Source organism: Argiope bruennichi, chromosome 8 (assembly GCF_947563725.1).
Source record: "Argiope bruennichi chromosome 8, qqArgBrue1.1, whole genome shotgun sequence".
In the NCBI taxonomy this organism is placed as follows: domain Eukaryota; kingdom Metazoa; phylum Arthropoda; class Arachnida; order Araneae; family Araneidae; genus Argiope; species Argiope bruennichi.
In genome coordinates, this window is record NC_079158.1 from 7,323,344 (window position 1) to 7,344,914 (window position 21,571).

Here is a 21,571-nt window from a genome sequence, read left to right on the forward strand (position 1 = left end):
GTGAGCAAAAGTATGGCAAATACATTTCGATGCCAGAAATCTGAAATAAATTATTGCTATTTTTGATCTTTTCTAAGCTATCACTAAAACAATTTTAGAATGCTGGTTCTTACAGTGTCGACAGATTTCGTGAAGAGATAATTTTTTTTTAGTGCAGAGCTCAAAACTCTTTGCTCAATTTTAATTGGACAAAGTTTTTGTGAAAAAAAAATCAATTTTTTGATAAAATGAAATTATTAGTTAAATTGTAAGATGTTTATAGATTTCATTGACAATTAGTAATTAACAACAATTAAAATGGTCCCTCCAGAAAAGCGGGAGATGATTACGCCCATTGAGTAGCTCTGAGTAGGATTCCAATTCTTCTGAAATAATTGACATTTGGTTTCATTAAAATTTAGTATTTATATCAGAAATTAATATAAAAAATCTGAACATTTATGAAGAATAAAATTGCATGTTTAAAACAAAACTAGTTGAGTTTCTTCGTGAAATATTTTGAATTGCTTTATTCAGTAATCGATACCGGGAAAATGAAACTCATATGTTCCTGTATCAAGTTGTGATGCTGTATCCTGTAATCCTTTTACATGCCATGAACTTGAATTATCACCAACTGTAACTTTTTGGTAGTTTAATTCTCTAATTTTATATTCTTAATATAAAAATCTTATGATTACGATTTAATATAAATTGCTATATAAATACTTTTATAAGATTACAAATTGCATCCAATTTCCGAAAGAGTTTTCATTTAACCAAGTGAAAAACCCTTTATTGTATAGAAACAATGATTATAATTGTAGCTAACTTATATTTCCCACAGATTTCTACAAACTGTAATTCTAACATATTAAAACAGAGGAACTGTTTTATTCCAACATTAACTTTTTCTAGAGCAATCAAATACATCATTTATTGTTTAAAATATTAATTGCCTTTATAAGTATTAAAATGCAATAAAGTTTTATGGAAACTTACGGAAGCAAATGAACACAAATTCCAAGATTTTTCCAAGATTTATTATAATACCGAATAACACATTAATGAAATTAAAATCATTTGCTTTATATTTAAGGTCAAGAAAATGTCTATATTTTAATTAACCAAAAACAAGTTTTATAAAGGTATTTTCAACAAAGCAAGGTAATTCTAATTTACGTCTAAATTTTCTTAAAGGCAAAACATCTTTTTTTTTTATTTAAAAATTGAAGGCTTTGAAAAGATCTATTAATGCTTGTAGTTTAGTCATAGAAAGGTTAAATATTTATTTAAAAAAATTTCCTAAATCGAAGACTTAAGTGGAAGATGCATCAATGCACATGAAACTAATTGGAAGAAGTCGAGAGAAAATCCATCTTCACGCGGCCAAGGTTTCAGTCATTTTTATCTGTAAAAGAGAAAAATTAAATATAAGAAAATAAATTACAAATAAAGGGTTAAAAAATGTTACCCTGGTCGGAAATTTTGTTTACATTTTTAACTATACAAAACACGAGACTTGTTCACTTGAATAAAGAGATAAATGTAAAGTGACCCACATCTCTATTCAGCTGCAACTAACTAAAGTAATAAAAATCCTTCCGTTGATTGATTTTTTTTTGTTTTGTTTTGTATTTTCTATGAATGTATAATTTTATTTTATAGATATTAGAAAAATTAGCTTGTTTTTAAAAAAATTAGTTTTTGAAGAATATCTTATTTATTCGATAACATTTTATGCTTACGTTGAAATTGATAACATTATTACAAAAAAATCATTTCATTTATTTTTATAATGTGTTATATAATGAATTAATTTTCTTATAATTTGAACCAATTGTTCTTCTAATTTTTTGCGAAATAGTTAATAAATATGCATATCAGAGTACAGGTTATCATTATTAAATATAGAACTGAAAGTATACCGAGTATAAAATGAATGTTGTGGCTTAAATATTCTTTTTCTAAATTTTCGTACAATGCATTTTTAATAACTCAACATTGTAAAATAGAAACTTGACATAAAAATTTCTAACAGGGCAATTATTTTTATTTTTCAAATTATATCCCAGCTATTAAATGCTAAAATCTTAATTCATTATTTTCCACTCACAAAACCTTGAGCAAAAACATATACAAGATGTGAAAGATCGATGCATCCGCGGTATTGTAGATGCATGTTCAGATGCTGTGTGCAGCAATGTTTTTTATGTAAATATGAGGTGGCCAGAATGAAGATGGTACTGATCAATAAACCATATAACCATCTTTTCCGATAACATCGGGGGTTTTTTTTCTGTTTTCCCATCAAGAATTATTTGAAAATAACAAAGAATCTGCTACAGATTATTCAAAGGAGAATCTGGTACGATGCAAAAAAGAGATAGAGAGAGAAATTGCATTTCTATTTTGTACAACAGAGAAAAGTTCCTTTCTCTTTGCCATAAAAATAGAGACCACTTGCTAAGAATGCAGTCCGTAGGGATTTCTATTTAGAAGACATGGAGTGGTCCATTGAAGAATTTCCTATTGTACCACTACTGAGAAGAGAAATCATACCACAGAATTTAATGCGAATTTCTTTTAATGGAGCAAATTTCGTGGAAGGTTGTTCTCAATGAATCCTGAGAATGCTCAAAAGAATTCTAAGAGTCAGAGTGTGTATATTTAACCCCAAGCACTTTAAGCTATCCCACACTAAAATTTATCAAATTCATGTAAATAAATCATTATACAAATTTAATTATGGTGATTAATTCTTCACCTATGATTCCCAAATATTATTGAATTGTTAAACTTGCAGGGTAAAATTAAATCATTAAACGATGTTATAATTCCTTACAAAGATTATAATAATTCATTATATCTCAAGTGCTCTATGGGCTCCCAAATGAATCGATGTGATAGCACATTCCTAAAATAGAAATAATTATCTCATTAGATTTAAGAGAAAGCAACACATAAAATACAAAAATTCTAACCAATCACTTCGCTTCTCAGTTTCGCAGCCAACGTTTTCCTAAACGCTAAAGTTTGAGGGTCGACGTCGGTACTTTCTTCCCTCAACACTTTCCTGGCTGCCCTTGCACTTTTGGGTCTGGCTTGAGTGATTACTTCTTCGGTGTTGGACAGTCTTCTCGCCCGTTCTTGTTTCTTCATGGCTAAAATGCGATCCCTTTGCTGCCGCAAATAATTCTGACGACGCTCCAGTTCCAAGGGTGTCACTTCAACCTAAAAATACATTTGAGTTGAGATGTTAAAACCAACGACAGCAAATTCAAAATAACTTGCAGATTATTCTTTATCAAAAGAAAGAGGAACATAATTGGAACAAGCAGGTGCATATCCCGGGCAAACTTGTGCTACCAGGAATTTTTGATAGAAATTTAATTACAAAGCTCTGTGTGTTTATTTGAAAAATTTTCTATATCTGTCTTAAAAGTTAAATTCTTCTCAGAATGGTGACAGTCAAGTTGAAAGTTGATTCTGCATATAAGCATCTATCAACTTTTAAGAGTACTTCCTTTTTCCCAATTATATCTTGTTTGAGATCCCTATATGAATACATTTGATGAAAGAAGATTTCGAAAATTAATAACGTTTATTGTAATCTATAGCTTTATGCTAACTTTTTATTTTGTATATTAAATTCTGCACTCCCTATGGGACATAAAAATGTCAGATTGAAACTATTGTGAATTAAAACTAGTCTCCACTTCTTTTTCCCCATTCCGATAAGGTACTATTCATTGGTATTATTACCTTATTATGGGGTAATATTACCTCGAAGAATGTATTTATTTTTTAGATATTTTTTCCGAAACGACATTTAATTTTGGAAAAGAATAAGAATAAGAATTATGATTTGCTGAAAATTTGAAATCTAGATATAATGAAACTATACTTGATTGCTCACTAAACTAATTATGAATCGCGGTTTAAACTAATGTAGGCTTCCTTTAAAAGTATTTTAAGCTACGATTACATCTTCTCTGATTGTTGCCCTAAAATGAACTTCTAAATTTTCAGCGATTATACTTGGAATAATTCTTTAAAAGACATGTATAATTCGTTTTATGTTACTTGAATTCATAATTTTCATTTATTCGGACCTGTTAATCAATGAAGTACAAATTCTTTATGCACTCATTTCCTCAACAACAACAAAAATCTTTCTTCTGCTGCTAAAATCAACTGAGTTATGAGACTTTTAACTTTATTATTTTAGGTCGATCAACAGTCTTCTCCTCGAAAAGTCTTGAATTGTTTTGGTAAATTTTCCTAGAGACGGCAGTTTAAACTATCTAAGATAGTAAATATTCTATGCTTCATATTTCGGTCAATTTTGATTGCAATATATGTTTAGACAATGTGATATATATTTAGATTACTAATTTTTTTCAGCAATTCATTTCTCAATTTAAACAAAATAAAATGTAATTCCTTACGACATTGTGAGCAACGGGAATTATTTGCTTAACTATAATGATTTAGAAACTAAATATGGAACTACAATTAATATTGGCATACTGTTTATAAGATTAATGTCATATTAAGGTTCAGAACACTTTTATTTAAACCTTTTTCAATTATAAAGTCTTTTTTTTTTTATTATTGAAAAATCAGTCCTCTTTGTTTTCAAAGAGAAATCTACAATGATTCAAAAGCTAAGAAATAAGGCCTCTATTAGATTTAATGAATTATTAGATTACATGGCTGTGTGGTTCACTATTCCTGCAATCAGAAATGAATCAAAGATCTCAATACTTTACCTGAGATGGCTCGTAAACTTTGGAATCTCCTTCTGACCATGGTCGTTCTTGTTGAGTGGGTGGTTCAGGAGTTTTCAAAGGAGGTAGAGTTTTGGCCACGCTTTTACCTTGTTCGATTGGCGGAAAACTGCCTTGAGTGTTGAGCTTAGGCAGTTCTGCTTGTTTTCCATCATTTTCTTCTGTTTCTCTAGTGAGTGGCTGGTTATTTTCTTGATCTTCTTTAGTTTCTGTGCCTTCTATTTGTTCTGCGGTTTCCTCTGGTTTAGATTTGTCTAGTACATCCTCTGTAACACCATCGATGACATTTTCTTCTATCGGTGACTCATCTGTCTGGTATTGTTCTGCATCTGACTTTGACTCTTCAGTTTCATCGATGTCCTTTTCTTCTTTTTCTTTTACGGACTGTTTTATTGCCTGTTGCAAAGTAAATATTCAGAAATGGTTACTCTGTAAGTAATACCAATTGTGTATATGCTATCTCTCTCTATGTATGTATAAGATATAAAAATTAAGTAATGAATAGACCAATTCGTTTAAGATGTAGGAATAATTTCTTACTTTACCTAAATAATCTGCGTATTACCTTAGAAACTTGCAAAAAATTAAAAAATATTTATTATTAGAATTCTTTATGTTTGTTTTAACAATAAAATACTACATTTTATTAACCGAAAAACCCACTATAGACTTATCTGAAAAACTTATAAATAATTCGTCTAACATTCAGTTCACTATAAATAAAATATGTCAACGATTATTGATATATAATCGTATTTATTTAGTTAGTGAAAAGTGAAAAATGAGCTCACTAAAATAAATTTTTAGTGATTAAAAAAAATCACTGCTTTGCACATTGAATAAGTGATAAGTTGAATAAGTGAAGTCTTTGCTTTCCATTATTTCTTCACAACTTAAAATAAGAATGTGAATTTTAACTTTCATAAAGAAAATAACTCATGTAATTATCCAAAACTACTAAAATAACTATCAAAAATAATTGCTATTAATTTTTAAAAATTAATTATAATAAATCAATTCAATTTAATTCGATATTTAGTATTCACTATCTTTACGAATCCATGCAAAGGTAAGATATCGGTGAAAATTTACAAGGCTCAATCAAGTCAAAAATTTAGGTGTTATTCGAATCCGGTTCTAAACCTTCCCTGTTTTTGCAGCTGAATTCCGACTCCCATGCCGTCGATTTCTGACAAAGGATTGTATTTATCAGACGGGAAAAGAGGGAGGATAAACTCTACGTTTTTTCAACTTGTAGGAATCGTTATAGAGTTGATGAAATACTAGAGATAAAATTGCCGTTTTTAATGAATTTAGCCGTTTTTACTTTCTCGTATACGAAGTACAGAAAAAATATTGTAATCATCAAAAGATTCGAAATCTAGATTTTTATAATCACCACGTTTTAGACCTTATTAGTTCGGAAAATACCTTTTTTGAAAATGTCTGTTTGTCTGTGACAAAGACAACTCAAAGTTCTTTTAGTTAGATTGATAAGATTTGATATATGATCTTTGCACCAAATTTATAGTTTTCTAGCAGATTTTGAGCGAAATCCATTTAGAAGAAATATGTTTGTCGGGCTGCCACAGTAACTACAAAATGAAGAGAGCGACAAGAATGAAAATATTAACTATAAATGTGTACCAAACCACACAGATTGAACATTTACATTGTAGATACTTATCAAATTTGGAACTAAATCCACGCAGGGGTTGATTTTCTGTCAGCCTGTATTATCACAAATATATGAACGCAATGACTCAAAAACTCAATGACAAATATGTGAAATATGGAAGATAATTTTGTGAGTTCTGTGTCAAATTTTGGGGTTGGGAAAAACACATGTGTAAAATTTGTTTCAATCAGTTGGGTTTGTTTGTTTAATAATATTAATGCCATTTTAAAGCAACACTGGGACTATTTTCAGTCAATTGGGAAAAAACGCATCTAAAATGCATATTCAATTTTTGAGTACTTATTTCTAAATGCCAGGGAAGAATCGCGGAAAAATTCTTCGGAGATTACATGATAGATTCATTAAAAATACTGAATTCTCACCAAAGATCACTATTTTGAAATTATTATTCATCAGTGGTATCCAAACATTCGCAACCTTATCCAAGGCTCACACTTTTATGCAGGAGGATAATACCTTTATTTTAATATTCGAGAAAGTTTTGCGGAGACTTCTCCTGCTGGTTTTCATGACAAAAATGTTTTTTTTTTCCTAAAAAATCAGCACTAGGACTCTTCATTTAAATTTATTATCCTGATAAAAAGAGAAAAATTACATTCTTTATTTTTTTAAGTACAGATCATGTCGGATATGTGATCTCGTAACAGATATATGGCACCAATTATATTAAGTCAGAAATACCATTTAAATAGATGGCATTAGCCAATTAAATCACTTATCAAACGAATGACTAATGGGGTTTCTAAGACATTTAAAAATATTAACATCATTTTGAGATTTGGACAATTCACACAGTGATTGCAGTCATCCATCGGACCAGAAAATTTTAGACATGAATAGAGCGTAACAACTGTTAACTGCAACTTTTCGAACGACCACCTTAAGAAGTATCATTAATATAAAACTCCAAAATCTGTATAATAATCTATCTTAAATCAGCCCATATTACTTTATTCTAGAATGTTCTCTTATTTCCTGAGCTAAACCCCACTTTTTAATTTAATTATATCCAATATGCTCTCTAAAAGATGGCTGCCCATTGCAGTTTCTCAAGCTCCGAGTGAAAGGATTAAAATCCCTAACTCTCAAGCTTTTCTTTTAAAAATATCTAAGATTCTAAGATAAGAAAGTCTTATCAAAATCTCTTAGTAAAAACATGGAGGGAAAACTTTCAAACACTTTGCTCTTGTGTTCTAGTGCTAACGAAGTCGTTCCTGCTTTGTCCCTGTGTACATATTACACTAGCCAAGGAAAAATAAATTTAATTTAATTGTCTATCTTTCCACTCGCATTTGCCAAATTATATTGCATATAGAGAGGGGGGAGGGAGGGAAAAAGAGAACAAATAAAAGCAGGCGGAACCATGGACGCAGCGGCTAGCAATATGTAAATACGGAGGAATTCAAACCTGTTCAAGAAGTTCTTTCTCTTTTTCTGCTTCTTGCTTCATCTTCTCCTGTAGCGCTGCATCTGTCGGCGTGATTTTATTCGATTTTGGTTCAGCTGCATTTTCTGATACTTCTTCTATCGCTTTTCTAGAAATTTCAATTTTTTTCAAAATTTGAAGAAATGTGAATTTAAAAACGAACCTCTGCTTGTCATTTATATTAAAATATAAAGAATTGAGTGAATGTGATTAAAGCTATTAAACACTAAATATTTAGACTGAATCTGATTTATTAAATAATACTTAAAGTTCTAAAAAATATTTAGCTGAAGAATAACTATAAAAGTAATTTTAAAAAATACAAATTTAGTTCTATAAAGAAACTGAGCTTAAACTATTGTGCAAATAAACTTCAGTATTATATTAATTAAAATCTTCTGTTCAATTATAACGAAATTATAATTACAACATGAAAAGAGCCTAAATTTTCAGCATATCAACAATTCACCTGAATATTATATTTTGTAATTACATAATTTTATTTTCCTTTCTTCATTATTTTACATCCTTAATTTTATTAGCATATCAACTACCATCGTTTTCTGTAGAGCTGACTGAAAATTCTATCAATTATATGACAACATAAAATGATGGTAAATAGTAACCTTTTAATGCTGAAAATGTTTCATAATATGCTTCAAAAAGTTTCCAAAGCAATGCTTTAATTTTACCCCAAATTACCTCAGAAATTGACTAAAAAAGTCAAAATTACTTACGATGCTTACAATAATGAGAAATTTAAGTTTTTTGTTTTATTTATTTATTCCAGGACCCTATTGCCAAGAATCGAAAGAAACGTACTAATTTCAGAATAGTATTTAATCGTACTGCTATCAAGCATCCGATTCTATTTTGAGACAATTCCATTGATCATTTATAAAAACAATGACGTTTTGTTCATTAATTTAAGTACACTGCCTTCATTTATTAGTCTCTTTCTAACGATCAGACATACTTCACTGACAGAATGAAAAATTTTTTATTCCGTAATTTCAATGTTATTCATTAAAAAATGTTGTCACGTAAGTACTTTAGTATGGTTGGTTTACCTCTACACACAAGAAGTAGAGGTAAACCAATTTATTAACTCAACTCAGAACACAGTGACTGACAAATCTTCTGCTTTTATAATAGCAGGGAAAGTTCCAGAATACTTTTCTGGAGACAGTAAGAAAAGACCAGAACACTTATCTGGTGAACTAAAGAAATGTCCAGAATCTTCTGGAACATGACATAAAGAGAAACATAAAATCAATTAATTAAATATTTACACAAACTGTGAATCGCGGGATTCGAACTCACAATCCCTTGATTATGGGATCAGTGCTATGACCATTCGGCCATGGAGAGTCGACTGACTCTTTTCAATGCGGCAATATCAAGAAATTTATCGAGATAATTTCAAATTTTATAATTATGTGTTTATAATTTCCTTATTGATATTATTTTACTTACTTTATTATTTCCTCCATGGCTTTTTCTTCGTCTTTTATTTCGTTATCTGGCTCCATGCAGTTTGGTACCGATCCTCTCTTCTGGGTTAAGAACTCGAGTGCTTGCAATTGCAGTTCTAAATTCTTCTGAGTCATCATCCTTTTGAATATTTCATAGTCATCTGCAGCCCACACTTGTTGGAAAAGACTCTAAAACAAATTTTTGAATTGTTCTATGAGGCTAACTACTTATCAATTTCTCTTATGGAATAGTAAAATAGCTTATAACTTAAAACCAGTGATACTATTACTAATGAAAATGGAATTAAATAACTTTCACACATTTCTTACTTCACTGCATTTTACAGTATCTTTGGTGGTTTACTTTTCTTGTGATCAGAGCTAGGTTATTAAATAGACAAATTAACCAATAACCCCTTCTACTTTAAGTATATTCGACCCCTTTAAATCTTTATTTGAGATATTCTCATTTTGTTTGATCATGTACTTTCATATAAATATTTTTTATAAATTCGGACCAATTTTTGCTTTTATATATAATAAAAAAACGCTTATAATTGCAAAGGCCGTGTAATTGCATTTTTTCCAAATTGAAATCAATTATTATTATTATTTTGGAACACTATTCTAGCTAAATTTCCAACTAATTATTATTGGAGCTTCTATATATTGCAAGCCTTATATTATCTTATAATCCTTAAATGAATGGTGTTTTATAATTGTAAAAAAGAATAAATTAGATTGTGTTAAAAAAATCGTGTTTTTTACAGTTTTGTTTTAAAAAAAAAACTTTCGCACTTAAATGTGCCTTTTTTGGCGCATTTGAAATTTAAAATATAGATACTAATATACTGATATCAGCTCCTTTGAAAATAATCCACCATTAAATATTCTTATTTTGCTATTTACCAAATTTTATCAGTCCAGATCAAGGCATTTTTGAGTCACCTTTTTCACAAACAGACAGACATAATGCCATTTTTTTTTTAACTCGGAAGTTCGAAAATCTGAAGATTTGCCAAAATCTCGAGTTCGAATTTTTTGACAATTACAATATGCTTCGTGTACCTGGAAGTAAAAATAATTTATCGAAGCTTTTAAATTATTTTGATTCATTTTTAAAGGTATTTGTAAAAAATCTCCTGCCACTGTATTGTCCACAGACAAGGAGTGGTTTTTGTATTTTATTGAAGAATATTTATTTAAGTATTTCACGTAATTCAAATTCGTACTTCAACAGAATTTTGCCCCTGTATTCATTAATTAAAAATCTCACAAATACTTTTTGCAATTGTAATGTCTTTTATTTGTCCCAAACAAATTGCAATTTGGACTGTTACAGGCATCTATTTTTTTTTTCTTTTCTTTTACCATTTATTTTAAAAAGAAAAAAACTTAATTTAATGCATTTTGAAAAGAAGACTTCTTTTCCGTTTTACTTTAAGTGGTTTTGTTATTCCTATCAAAGAATTCTTTTACGGAATTCAGATGCTTCCCCTCCAAAAAAATGCGAAAATCCTCTTTCCTAGAGGTTTTTGACTATTCTTCAAATATATTTACTAGCAATGAATAAAATTTCGAATAGTAATATTTTAGGTCTTATATCTTTGATTGGTTTCAAAACTTTTGTGAATTCCTATACAAAATGTTTTAACTTTCAAATTTAAAAATTAATTAAAAATACGAAAAATACCTTCAAATTCTTAAAAAATACATAACTTTTGTCTTATTTATTAAGTATTTTAATGTATAATAAGAATTATTGTCAAGTACTTATTCTATGTTGTAAAATATTGGAAAAACTGTAATATCCCCCCGTTTAACATCAGGAATTCATGCTTTCAATTGCTAACAATTTATTAATATTTTAACCAAAATTATAAAATATTATATGTATCTGATATATTTTTAATTAAGAGAATCTAGATGCGTATTCGATTTTGGGTGTTACTGTTTGAAAAAAAATTGAGTTTGATGTAATTTATTTATGAAAATGACCCTATGGAGAATATATTTATTTCTACAACGACAGGCTTCTACAGTTTTACTGCGCGATAACTAATTTCTGAAAAAACAGCAATGTTGGGATACTTGTTTGTGGACAAACTTTACCTTTAATAAAATTTTTTCATGCCTATTTTGGAAATAAAAAATTTTCCTTTTGCCATTCAAAAGAAGATATGATACTTCAAACTCCAATTTCCAAACAATTGAATGAGTTTATCAACAAACTGTTGGACACTTTTCCCCAAACACTTTATTGCAACCACTTTCTAATCCTTCATTTTGAAGAGCTGTGCTATAAATTTCTCATATCATGTTTATTTTCAACTTTTCATGATATTCCTCAGATGTGCGCCACTGAATTCATCCTGGCTGTTAAAGTTCTTCCTCTGATTTTTCGTCCATTTATGAATTCTCGCCTTCCCAGTCTGAGTTTTGGTAGATGTACTTGAAAGGGCTTGGTCTTTTCCCGTCAGTAGTAAAATTGGTGAATCTGTCCCTCTCCCAAAAGTATAAGATACTTTTATAATGAGCCATGGATCAAGAACATTAAAACGCACTTTCCAGACTTCTCTTGAAAGGAATATTTCAAGGACCAGATCTTCCTCATCAATGCTCAATAAAGTTTCTTGGCTTTTTCAAGCGGAGACACTTTACTTTTATTCTCAATGATTCTTCGTGGGATATTATAACACCCCGATACTTTTTCCACTGGTCATTTCCTTATTAATCATAATAGAGACAGCAAATAAAAAAATAGTATTATCATAATGTTGATATTTTCAGCTCCCCAACTTTGTCCTAATGTTTCCTGCTATCTGAATTACTTACAAAACCGTCGCGAAAAACACTTGATTTGAAATAATGCACAACGTTTTGAAAAAGTTTTAGTTTTGGCAAAATTATCACAATTTTATTCGGATTTCTGATGCAGTTTCGTCAAATTATATTCTTAAACCGAAATGGAAAATAAAATTTAAATCTAAAAGAAATTTTGAAATAAAATATACTGATTTAAGCGAAAAAAATAGTTTGTTATTTATCATTGAATAAATGGCCTTTTCGAAACACCTAATCATCAACAAAATAAAAGCACAGATTAAAAATGGTTAAAAGCTGATTCGGATTTAACATGCGGAGAAAAGTTACTTTTAAATGTCTTCTCTGTGTGATGAAATCATTGGCACCTTTATTGCTTGGTTTAGGAATTTAATAGAATCCTAACATTTTTTTTTTTTTTCAAAAACTGGCAAAGCTGTTACTGCATATAACATTCTAAGCTATAGATACAGAAAACTATTAACGCATTTATTAATAAAATTTCACAATGATATGTTGTAATCAGTGACATACAATTAATGATACGAATATTAATTATTCGAACCTGATGAAACTGATTCAATGCTTTTTTAGATGCTACGGAACATGACTTCTCAAATTCTTCAGGTGTAATTCGGAGATCTTCCATATAGCTACCCAACATGAAATCTACCTATTAAAATAATAAACAAATCAAAAAAAGGTCAAAAATAGGTTATACATAGGAATTATAGGAATAGGTTATACAGTTGCTTCGCTCTGAGAATTTTATTGTATGGTATAAAAACGTAGTCCATAGCTCGTAAATTTAAAAACAACCCAAAGCTTGTAAATTTAAAAACAATCTTCATTTTTATTCTCTGTAAGATAGAATTATAGTTACAGTAGTTTCGATTAAACACAATTAAAAATTAAGCAGAAATAATGATATTTTAAAATGGAAATAAATGATTTATTTTATTTTTACCAACAAATTCACAAAAAAAGAAATTTGAAAGGTTTATATAAAATCTGTACCTAGTCAGCCACATCTTGCTTATTTCAGGCAATTATGTTAAAAAGAAAAAAACTTGGAAATAGAATGTGTTTCTTGTGTATTTAGATGAAATGATATGCAAATGCATTTTTTGAAAAAAGAGTACTTTACGAAATTTGTTCACTGAAAGAATGATTTCTTAAAGCTAATTTAATGAAATTTGGTATGCATCTATCAAAAGCCTTTGAGAGATAGATACGTTGATTTTAAGATAGTTTCATTCAGTTATATTTTACAGTCATTTTCATTTCAAGCTATAGAGAAATTCTGACAAAAAATTATTCAGGATAATTGAAATTTTTATAAAATATTTATTTATTAAAATAATTTCTAACTATTAATATGTAACATTCTAGATAGTTTAAGAAGTGTGTATGGGAAATAAAGATTATATATATATATATATATATATATATATATATATATATATATATATATATATATATATATATATATATATATATATATATATATATATATATATATATATATATATACAGTATTGGCATTGTGGTCACTTTTGAAATTTTTTGTTTTCTAACTTTGTATGCTTATAGAAAATGTTACGTTTCACAAAATGCAAACTTTTGCACATAATTTTAAGAGATTTCAATGCTAATTTAAATACTAAAAGCAAAATTCAAATATTTGAAATATAAAAAAAAGTTATATTTAATTTAATCTGAATCTTGGTATGCATCTGTCAAAAGCCTTTGAGAGTTAGATACATTGATTTTAAGAGAGTTTCATTCAGTGATATAGAATATTGTGATTTCTATCTTTCCTGACCAATCACTTTTCTTATTCTGGGAACCAATCAAATCAGCAGAAGCTGACATCAATGTTTAAAACTGGAAAAAGTCATTATTCTGCTTTGTTCTGAAGAATGAACATTTTTTTTATGTAATCAAAATACGTGAGAAATTTTGTTAAACTTTTTAATAATTATTAAAACTTTTTGTAAATATTTCTAATATTTAGTCAAGAAGCAATCACATTAACAAAAAGAATAGATTGGACACCTAGAAAGGGAACTGTCTTATTGAGTTACAAGAATGTTGTCTTTTCTAAGATGAAATTGCAAGACAGGTAAGTAGGTGGTTCAGTGACTACATACGAAGTCCGAAAGTTTTGTTTACGACATCAAAAGACAAATTCAATAAAAAACAAATCAGGAAAAGGTCGAAAAATTAGGAAAATTAGGTCGAAATATATATATATATATATATATATATATATATATATATATATATATATATTGCTTTTGCTGTTTTTCTTAACCATAACGAGTTGCTAAAATTTCATTAATTCATCAGAGGTTTTTTCAGAACCTAATGGCAGTATATACTGTTTTTCTTCCAATTGTGACTTTTTAAGAATATTTCTGTTGTTTGGTACTATAAGGATTTTTTTATATATCGTTAATTTAAAAATTCGTTTCCGAACAAAGTCAGATGTTTTAAGTTCAAAACAAAGTGCCATAAAAATATTTTAGGCTTGACCCATTTATTTTAACATTCTTAATTTTAAAGTATTTAACAACATCGCAATAAGCGCAACTCAATCGATGAAAAGTATTGTTTTAAAATATGCTTAAAAATCTTTTCAATTTCAGAAAATTAAAAAAAATTATAAAAAATAAAATTAATATTAGTAAAAAAGCTTTTTTTTTTAATTTGTAAAGCGATGAAAGAATGGTTTGTGTGCAATAATATCCATAGAAGCTAAAAAATGTTAACATTTTCATTATTTTTCAGTTTAAAATCTAATTAAAGTTTATTTTTGTAAATAGCTTTCTTTGTAAGGTCCTATTACTTAAGAAGTTTTTTGCAGAATGCTAAATTTTGTATCTATAGTTCCAATATTGCTTGTAAAGTATTTGGAAAAATTTGTTTTCCTATTGGATGGTTCAACACAAGCAATTTACAGATAGCATTCCAGCGTTTAAATATTATTCAGCGTTCATTTAACGATTCATTCAAAAGCAAGCGCGGTGAGGGGGTTAAAAGACAAAGAACCAAATTCTACCCCCCCCCTCTTGTTTATTAAACTTGGTTGAAACATTTCTCAGACATTGCTTTATTAATGTTATAGTTTCATTTAACACCTATCATGCGATGTGCAGAAAACAGACTTCGTAAATAAAATGGAATCATAATTCTTCTAAATATCTTTCATTTTTGGCTTCACAGTATAAACTCTGCAAAAACTAAAATTCACAATGAGTAAAAATTTGAAAAAAAAAAAAAAGGATGTAAGTGCTACCAAAACACATTTCATCATTCCAACATGACTAAATCAACAAATCAAATAGTTTACTATTTTACGCACATCACAGCTTTTTTAGAAAAACTTCATATCTTTTTTGTCAGGTTCAGACCCATAAAAGATTTGGAAAGATTTTTTTTATATATCGACTTACCAAGTTCTTATATGCTTCGTGGATTTTTTTCAATTCTTCCTCATTTTCTGCACCAGGTTCAAAAACTAAAATGGAAAAAAATATGGATTGCATTTTATCACGATTAATTATTTCAGTTCGACTCAGTTTCACTCTTATAAATTAAATTTCTTAAAAATCTAACACAAGACTTCCTGCTACATGTCCAAAATTTTTAACACAATAGGATTTTACGCTGAACTGAGTCTAAAAAATTTTGCGTTTTCTTTTGTATTTATTCTTAGTATTCCTTTTCTAGCGAAAAAAAAATTAAATGTTAAGAAATGTATCAAATTAATGTTATATCATCAAGAATATAAAAATATTTTCATGGAAAAGATTAGAACACTTTTCAAGTGAAAAAAAAATAAAAAAAATGCCTCGATGAGTTTTTTTCCGATGAGAATAGTGAAATGGGAATATGATCATAAACAGAAGGATATTGAAAAAAGGATATGAACAGAAAACCATAGAAAAGTCGAAATTTCAGCTGAAATGGACATTGATCGAATAATAAGTAAAGGTGACTTCGTGACAGCCACAATATTTATTTTAAAAAAAGGCAATCATGATCGATCAAGTCTTGAGGATTTCAGAGGCGGCTGCCAGCCCTCTTAGAGTCTACAACAGTCTGTAAACTATTTTTCAAATTCATGAAAATGGTATAATGGTCGAAAAGCAGGACTTAGTTTTGAAGTCTATAGTGTTTAAGAATATAAAAAACCAAAGTTTTATTTAATAATTCTTTAAATATCTATTTAAATATACTGAAGTACACTTACCACTTTAAAAACTGCGCAGGTAATTTTCTTTTCGGGATCATTTTGTAATATTGAGGCGCGTGTCATAACTATAATACGTTCAAAGGCGTATTACAAGTCATATGATAATTTTGTGCGATCAAAGGAGGGGGAGGAGCATTCAGTTTTATTCTGACATTATTCATCAAACTATTACAAAGAAAAGGTATCGTTTAAAAGGAATTAACATAAACATAAAGCTTTTTGAATTAAAACTTCCGTAAGGAGCCATCTATATATTGAAATAAGAGTAAATTTCAAAATTTCCAATGGCAACTCAAATTTTTCAGACCAAATTTCAAAACTGCATCAAAAAATTTTTCCGGAAACCAAATTTTATAGGTCTATTCTTTTCAAAACAGAAGCTTGGTGGCTTCCAACGCACAGGTCCTAGGTTCGATCCCCGAGCTGGACAAGGGCGACTCAGCCTTTCATCCCTTTAGTGGGTCGATATAATGAGTATCAAGCATGCTTGGGAACTAAGCACTGGGGATTCCGCTTCAGGTTGACCACCTAAAAGGACATATGCCTTGCACCCCAGGGCCCGCGGTCAAGAAAGCAGATATGGGCACTGTAGGCCTTGGCCCACATTGGCTGTCGTACCATTGAGTTTAGTTTATTCTTTTCAAAATTATGAGCTAACAAAATGTTGACTTTCTAATTTTAAAATTAAATTTTAAACTTAATTCACATTTTAGAAAATAGTCATTGTCTAACTCTTGTTGTTATGAAAGTATAAGATATTATACACATCTTGCAAGTATATTTATTCTTACAAAATGTTTAACAAACGGAAAAATTTCCAAAATTAGATTTTACAAATTTTTAAATGGCAACGCATGTAAGTTTGAGCATAAATTGAAGGGAAAGGCCATTTTATGGTAACATGCAAAATGTCCGCTATTTCCTGCAACTAGTTCTAGTTTTTCCGTTTCATTAAGTTTTCTGTAAGAGTTCATTTAGAGGCGCATTCATAAATTTCAAAATTTTGACTGCTACTGATCTTGCATTTCTTGAATCAAATATCATTTTCCATTTTGTAATAATATAAGAATATGTGTAAAACATCTCATTTATCGGCAAAAAATATGAAATAAAAAATAAAAGAGGTTTTCCATTGCCTTGATACCGGGTGTTTCAAAAATGACCGGTATATTTCAAAAATCAATAAAAACTAAACGGGCAGCGATAGAAATACACCGTTTGTTACAATATGCTTGGGACAACAGTAAATTTTGAATCAGACAAACTTGCAAAATTAGTTACAATTTACAACAACAGATGGCGCTGCAGGCGATGTGAAAGATATAGAAGAAAACGCAGTCTGTGAGTTCGCCATTCTGTAAATCGTCTTTCTGCTTTAAGCTTGTGCTGTTCACATATTGAAAGTTTGTTGTGAAAATATGGTTTATTCCTTAGAACAGAGGATTTTTCTGGTGTTGGAATTCCACCGCCTAGAACGCAGTATTGTTGCAACAAGACGAAGTTTTCAACGAAAGTTTAATGTAATCAAAGGACTGAAAAAGCGATACAATAAAGGATCTGTTCGAAAAATGTCAACGGACTGGGAACGTGAAGGATGAACGTGCTGGAAAGATAGGGCGACCGCGTACGGCAACCACAGAGGGCAATGCTCAGCTTGTGCAACAGGTGATCTAACAGTGGCCTCGGGTTTCCATTCGCTGTGTTGCAGCTGCGGTCCAAATAAAGCCAACGTCCACGTATCGTCTCATGCGCCAGAGTTTACACCTCAATCCATACAGAATTAAAACTCGGCAACCCCTCAGAGCTGCTTCCATGAATGCACGAGAGACTTTCGCTAACGATATGATGCAAAGGATTGATGACGGCGATAACCATGCGGGCAGCATTTGGTTTACTTACGAAGCTTATTTTTACCTGGATGGTTCCGTCAATAAACAGAACTATGGGGAACCGAAAAACCCCATGTTCCAGTCCCATAGTCCCTGCATCCGAAAAAAGTAATGGTTTGGGCCACCATTTCTTCCAAAGGACTGATTGGCCCATTTTTCGTGATCCGCAATGATTACTGCACCACACTATCTGGACATTCTTCGTGAATTTGTGGCGGTGCAAAATTGTCTTAAAGGGCACTGCGATCACCTCGTGGTTTATGCAAGATGGTGCCCGGCCACATCGCACGACCGACGTCTTTAATTTCCTGAACGAATATTTCGATGATCGTGTGATTGCTTTGGACTATCCCACACATACAGGAAGCGGTGAGGATTGGCCTCTCTATTCGCCAGACATGAACCCCTGGAACTTTTTTCTGTGGGGACACTTGAAAGACCAGGTGAACCGCCACAATCCAGAAACAATTGAACAACTAAAGCAATATATCTGCTCTGCATGTGAAGCCATCCCGCCTGAGACGTATACACGGGTTTCTGCTGATTTTATTACGCCATGTTATTGCTGCGCATGGTGGATATTTGGAAAATATCGTAGTTTAGATTTTTTTCCAGATTGCAGCGCCATCTGTTGTTGAAAATTGTAACTAATTTTGCAAGTTTGTCTGCCTGAAAATTTACTGTTATCCCAAGCATATTGCAACATGCGGTGTATTTATATCGCTGCCCGTTTAGCTTTTATTGATTTTTCAAATATACAGGTCATTTTGAAACACCCGGTGTTTAATTCCTTGTGTCAAAATAGAATTTTTACTCAACTGATATAAAATCATTTATAGAATATCAAAAAGACTTGAAAATGGAAATTTTATTTTCTAATAAACAGTTTGTACTATTATATCTATTTAATTTTACAAACATTCGGATCAAATTATTTCTCTTTATAATTAATGTATAACGAAGTCCATATTTTGTAACAAGGAAAACGAGATTTCTGTTTGTTTAAACTTGTTGATGTTTGTTTACGCGTTTAATATTTTTTTCGAAAGTTTCATATTTTATAAAATGCCACGATTCTACTTATTATAATATTGTATATAATCATAAATGGAATTCAGGCAACGTTTATTAGATACCTCATTTTGTATTAATTTTCTGTACACAAAATACATCTTAGTTTTTTCCCTCTCATAGCAAGACAAAGAATTTCAAATAATTTTAATGATTCACGAATTTTGGATTAATATTTTAGTTTACCACTACTTTTGTCAATACAAAAGTATGTATTTTTTACATAATATTTAAATGAAAAGCAGAAGCAGATGAAATAAATTTTTAAGCATTAAATTTCAATTTAATTTAATATCGAAGTAAATAAACTTCTTGGAAAATATAGCTGTGTAAAAAGTTCTCTTGATAAGCAAAACTATTCTATAACAAAAAAAATGACATGAAATTTTGTATGAAATTAATCTTTAAATTATTACTTATTTTTAAAAAATTGATAATTAGAAAGAAAAAAGAGATTGTAAATGACTTTTTTTATAAAATATATGCGGTTATTTTTTACATGACCTCAATCATCTGAAAAATTATGATTTATAAAATAATTATATTTTGAAGTGCATTAAGGCGCAGTTCTTATGCTCTTTTGATAAGAGCTTTAAACTTCCATAAATGAATGCAATTAAAGCATTTATCCATCCTCGAACTTATAAGTATAATTGTTTTGTTTTTGATAAACTGCATTTAGATGTATTGTTACGATTTGTAACTCTTTTGGATTGATTTTATTATTCTATTTAATATATTTGGTTGATAAATACTATCTAATTGATTTTATTGTATTTCATTAAAAAATTTCTAATATAAATTTTTGATCTTTAGACTGGATACTTCTTAAAGATATCCTATAAAATAAATCCTCATAATTATTCCATGACTATGTATAATTTTTCTAATAATTACACCTGATTTCAACTTTCTATTCATAGGAGAAGCGGCAAGACATATATGATAAATAATAGCTTTAAAAAGTGCAACAATAATGGAAATTAGATATGTGGAATAAATTATTAAACGTTTAACACTAAAATTAATATTTCTTTTTAACAATAAAAAAATATCTTTAATTTTATTTATTTTGTTTAAACAATAAATTTTCCATTTTGATGCTTTCAGCATGAGGGTGATTCAGGATCAGTTGCAATTTAAACGAAAACTTATAATGCTCTGGAATATTCCTTTGCGGAAAGGAATCAAACTTCCCCCAGAAATTTCCACTGAAGATGTCTAGCCATATTTGAAGTAACAATCGATTTTAACATGTAGATAGTAACTTTACAGTAGTTATTAAAGTGCTATAAAAATAAAATTTAAAAAAAAAATGCCTTCACCGATTTTCAGAGAATATCTAAATCTTGTACATTTGATTATGGAAACAATCTCTTAAAATAATGGCAAGTATCTTCCGATGTAATCATGGTATATTAAATAATATTTGTACTTTGGACATTTTTTTCTATAAGTAATCGATTCATGACAACAAAAGCGAGTGTTATCATAGGAAAATTCAGAACTTATACAATTTTTGAATATGAAAACAATCCCCTTATTCACAAATTCTTTTAATACACGTTATTAGCTTTAGAGCAATACTTTTGGTCTTCATATATGATGATTGGTAGCAGAAAAAAATCAGGTTATTTCTTTTTTTCAGCGGCAGTTCATTGTCTTATGCTGTGGCGTCTTTTCTTTCCTTTCTCTGATGTGCGGCAATTGAAGTGTATAGCGAGAGAGTTCATCTCACTGCACTACTACTCAGAAGTGAAAGGTAGAAGTTAACGGAAATTGTATCAGAAGCACAATTCAAATGTATCGTCATATCAGTTTGAAACGAATACTTGTTCATTTCAAATGGAATGATAAACTTTAAAAAGAATCTTTAATCTTATCAATAAAATCTAAAGGAGTTCGAACTAACAATAATTTAGGCCTTAATAAGTAGCAATACATTAAACTAATAATCGTTCATTTAAACTATTCAAATAATCTCTGGTACATTTTTCCGATTACTAAACTATCACTTACAATCCAAAAGGTGGTATATCGAAAATTCTATGTCAGTACCATTTCATATCGCCATTGAGGAATAGCAAAAAGGCGGATAAGATAAAAAGTGCAATAAAGCGGTATTGAGTCACAATGATGAATATAATAAATATAC

The 21,571-nt window shown here is 29.5% G+C and overlaps 1 protein-coding gene across 1 annotated transcript in view; it reads right to left on the minus strand.

Moving 5' to 3' along the window:
- Positions 1 to 21,571, minus strand: part of LOC129981671 (cilia- and flagella-associated protein 36-like) — a 26,134-nt gene continuing 4,563 nt past the window's right edge. Inside the window, exons 2-8 of the mRNA XM_056092604.1 lie at positions 15,654 to 15,718; positions 12,761 to 12,868; positions 9,374 to 9,561; positions 7,880 to 8,006; positions 4,755 to 5,168; positions 2,964 to 3,213; positions 1 to 1,390 (exon numbers count right to left, since the gene is read on the minus strand). Of these exons, the coding sequence (XP_055948579.1) occupies positions 1,377 to 1,390; positions 2,964 to 3,213; positions 4,755 to 5,168; positions 7,880 to 8,006; positions 9,374 to 9,561; positions 12,761 to 12,868; positions 15,654 to 15,718 (1,166 nt within the window). The 3' untranslated portion in view covers positions 1 to 1,376. The remainder of the gene's footprint in view (positions 1,391 to 2,963; positions 3,214 to 4,754; positions 5,169 to 7,879; positions 8,007 to 9,373; positions 9,562 to 12,760; positions 12,869 to 15,653; positions 15,719 to 21,571) is intronic.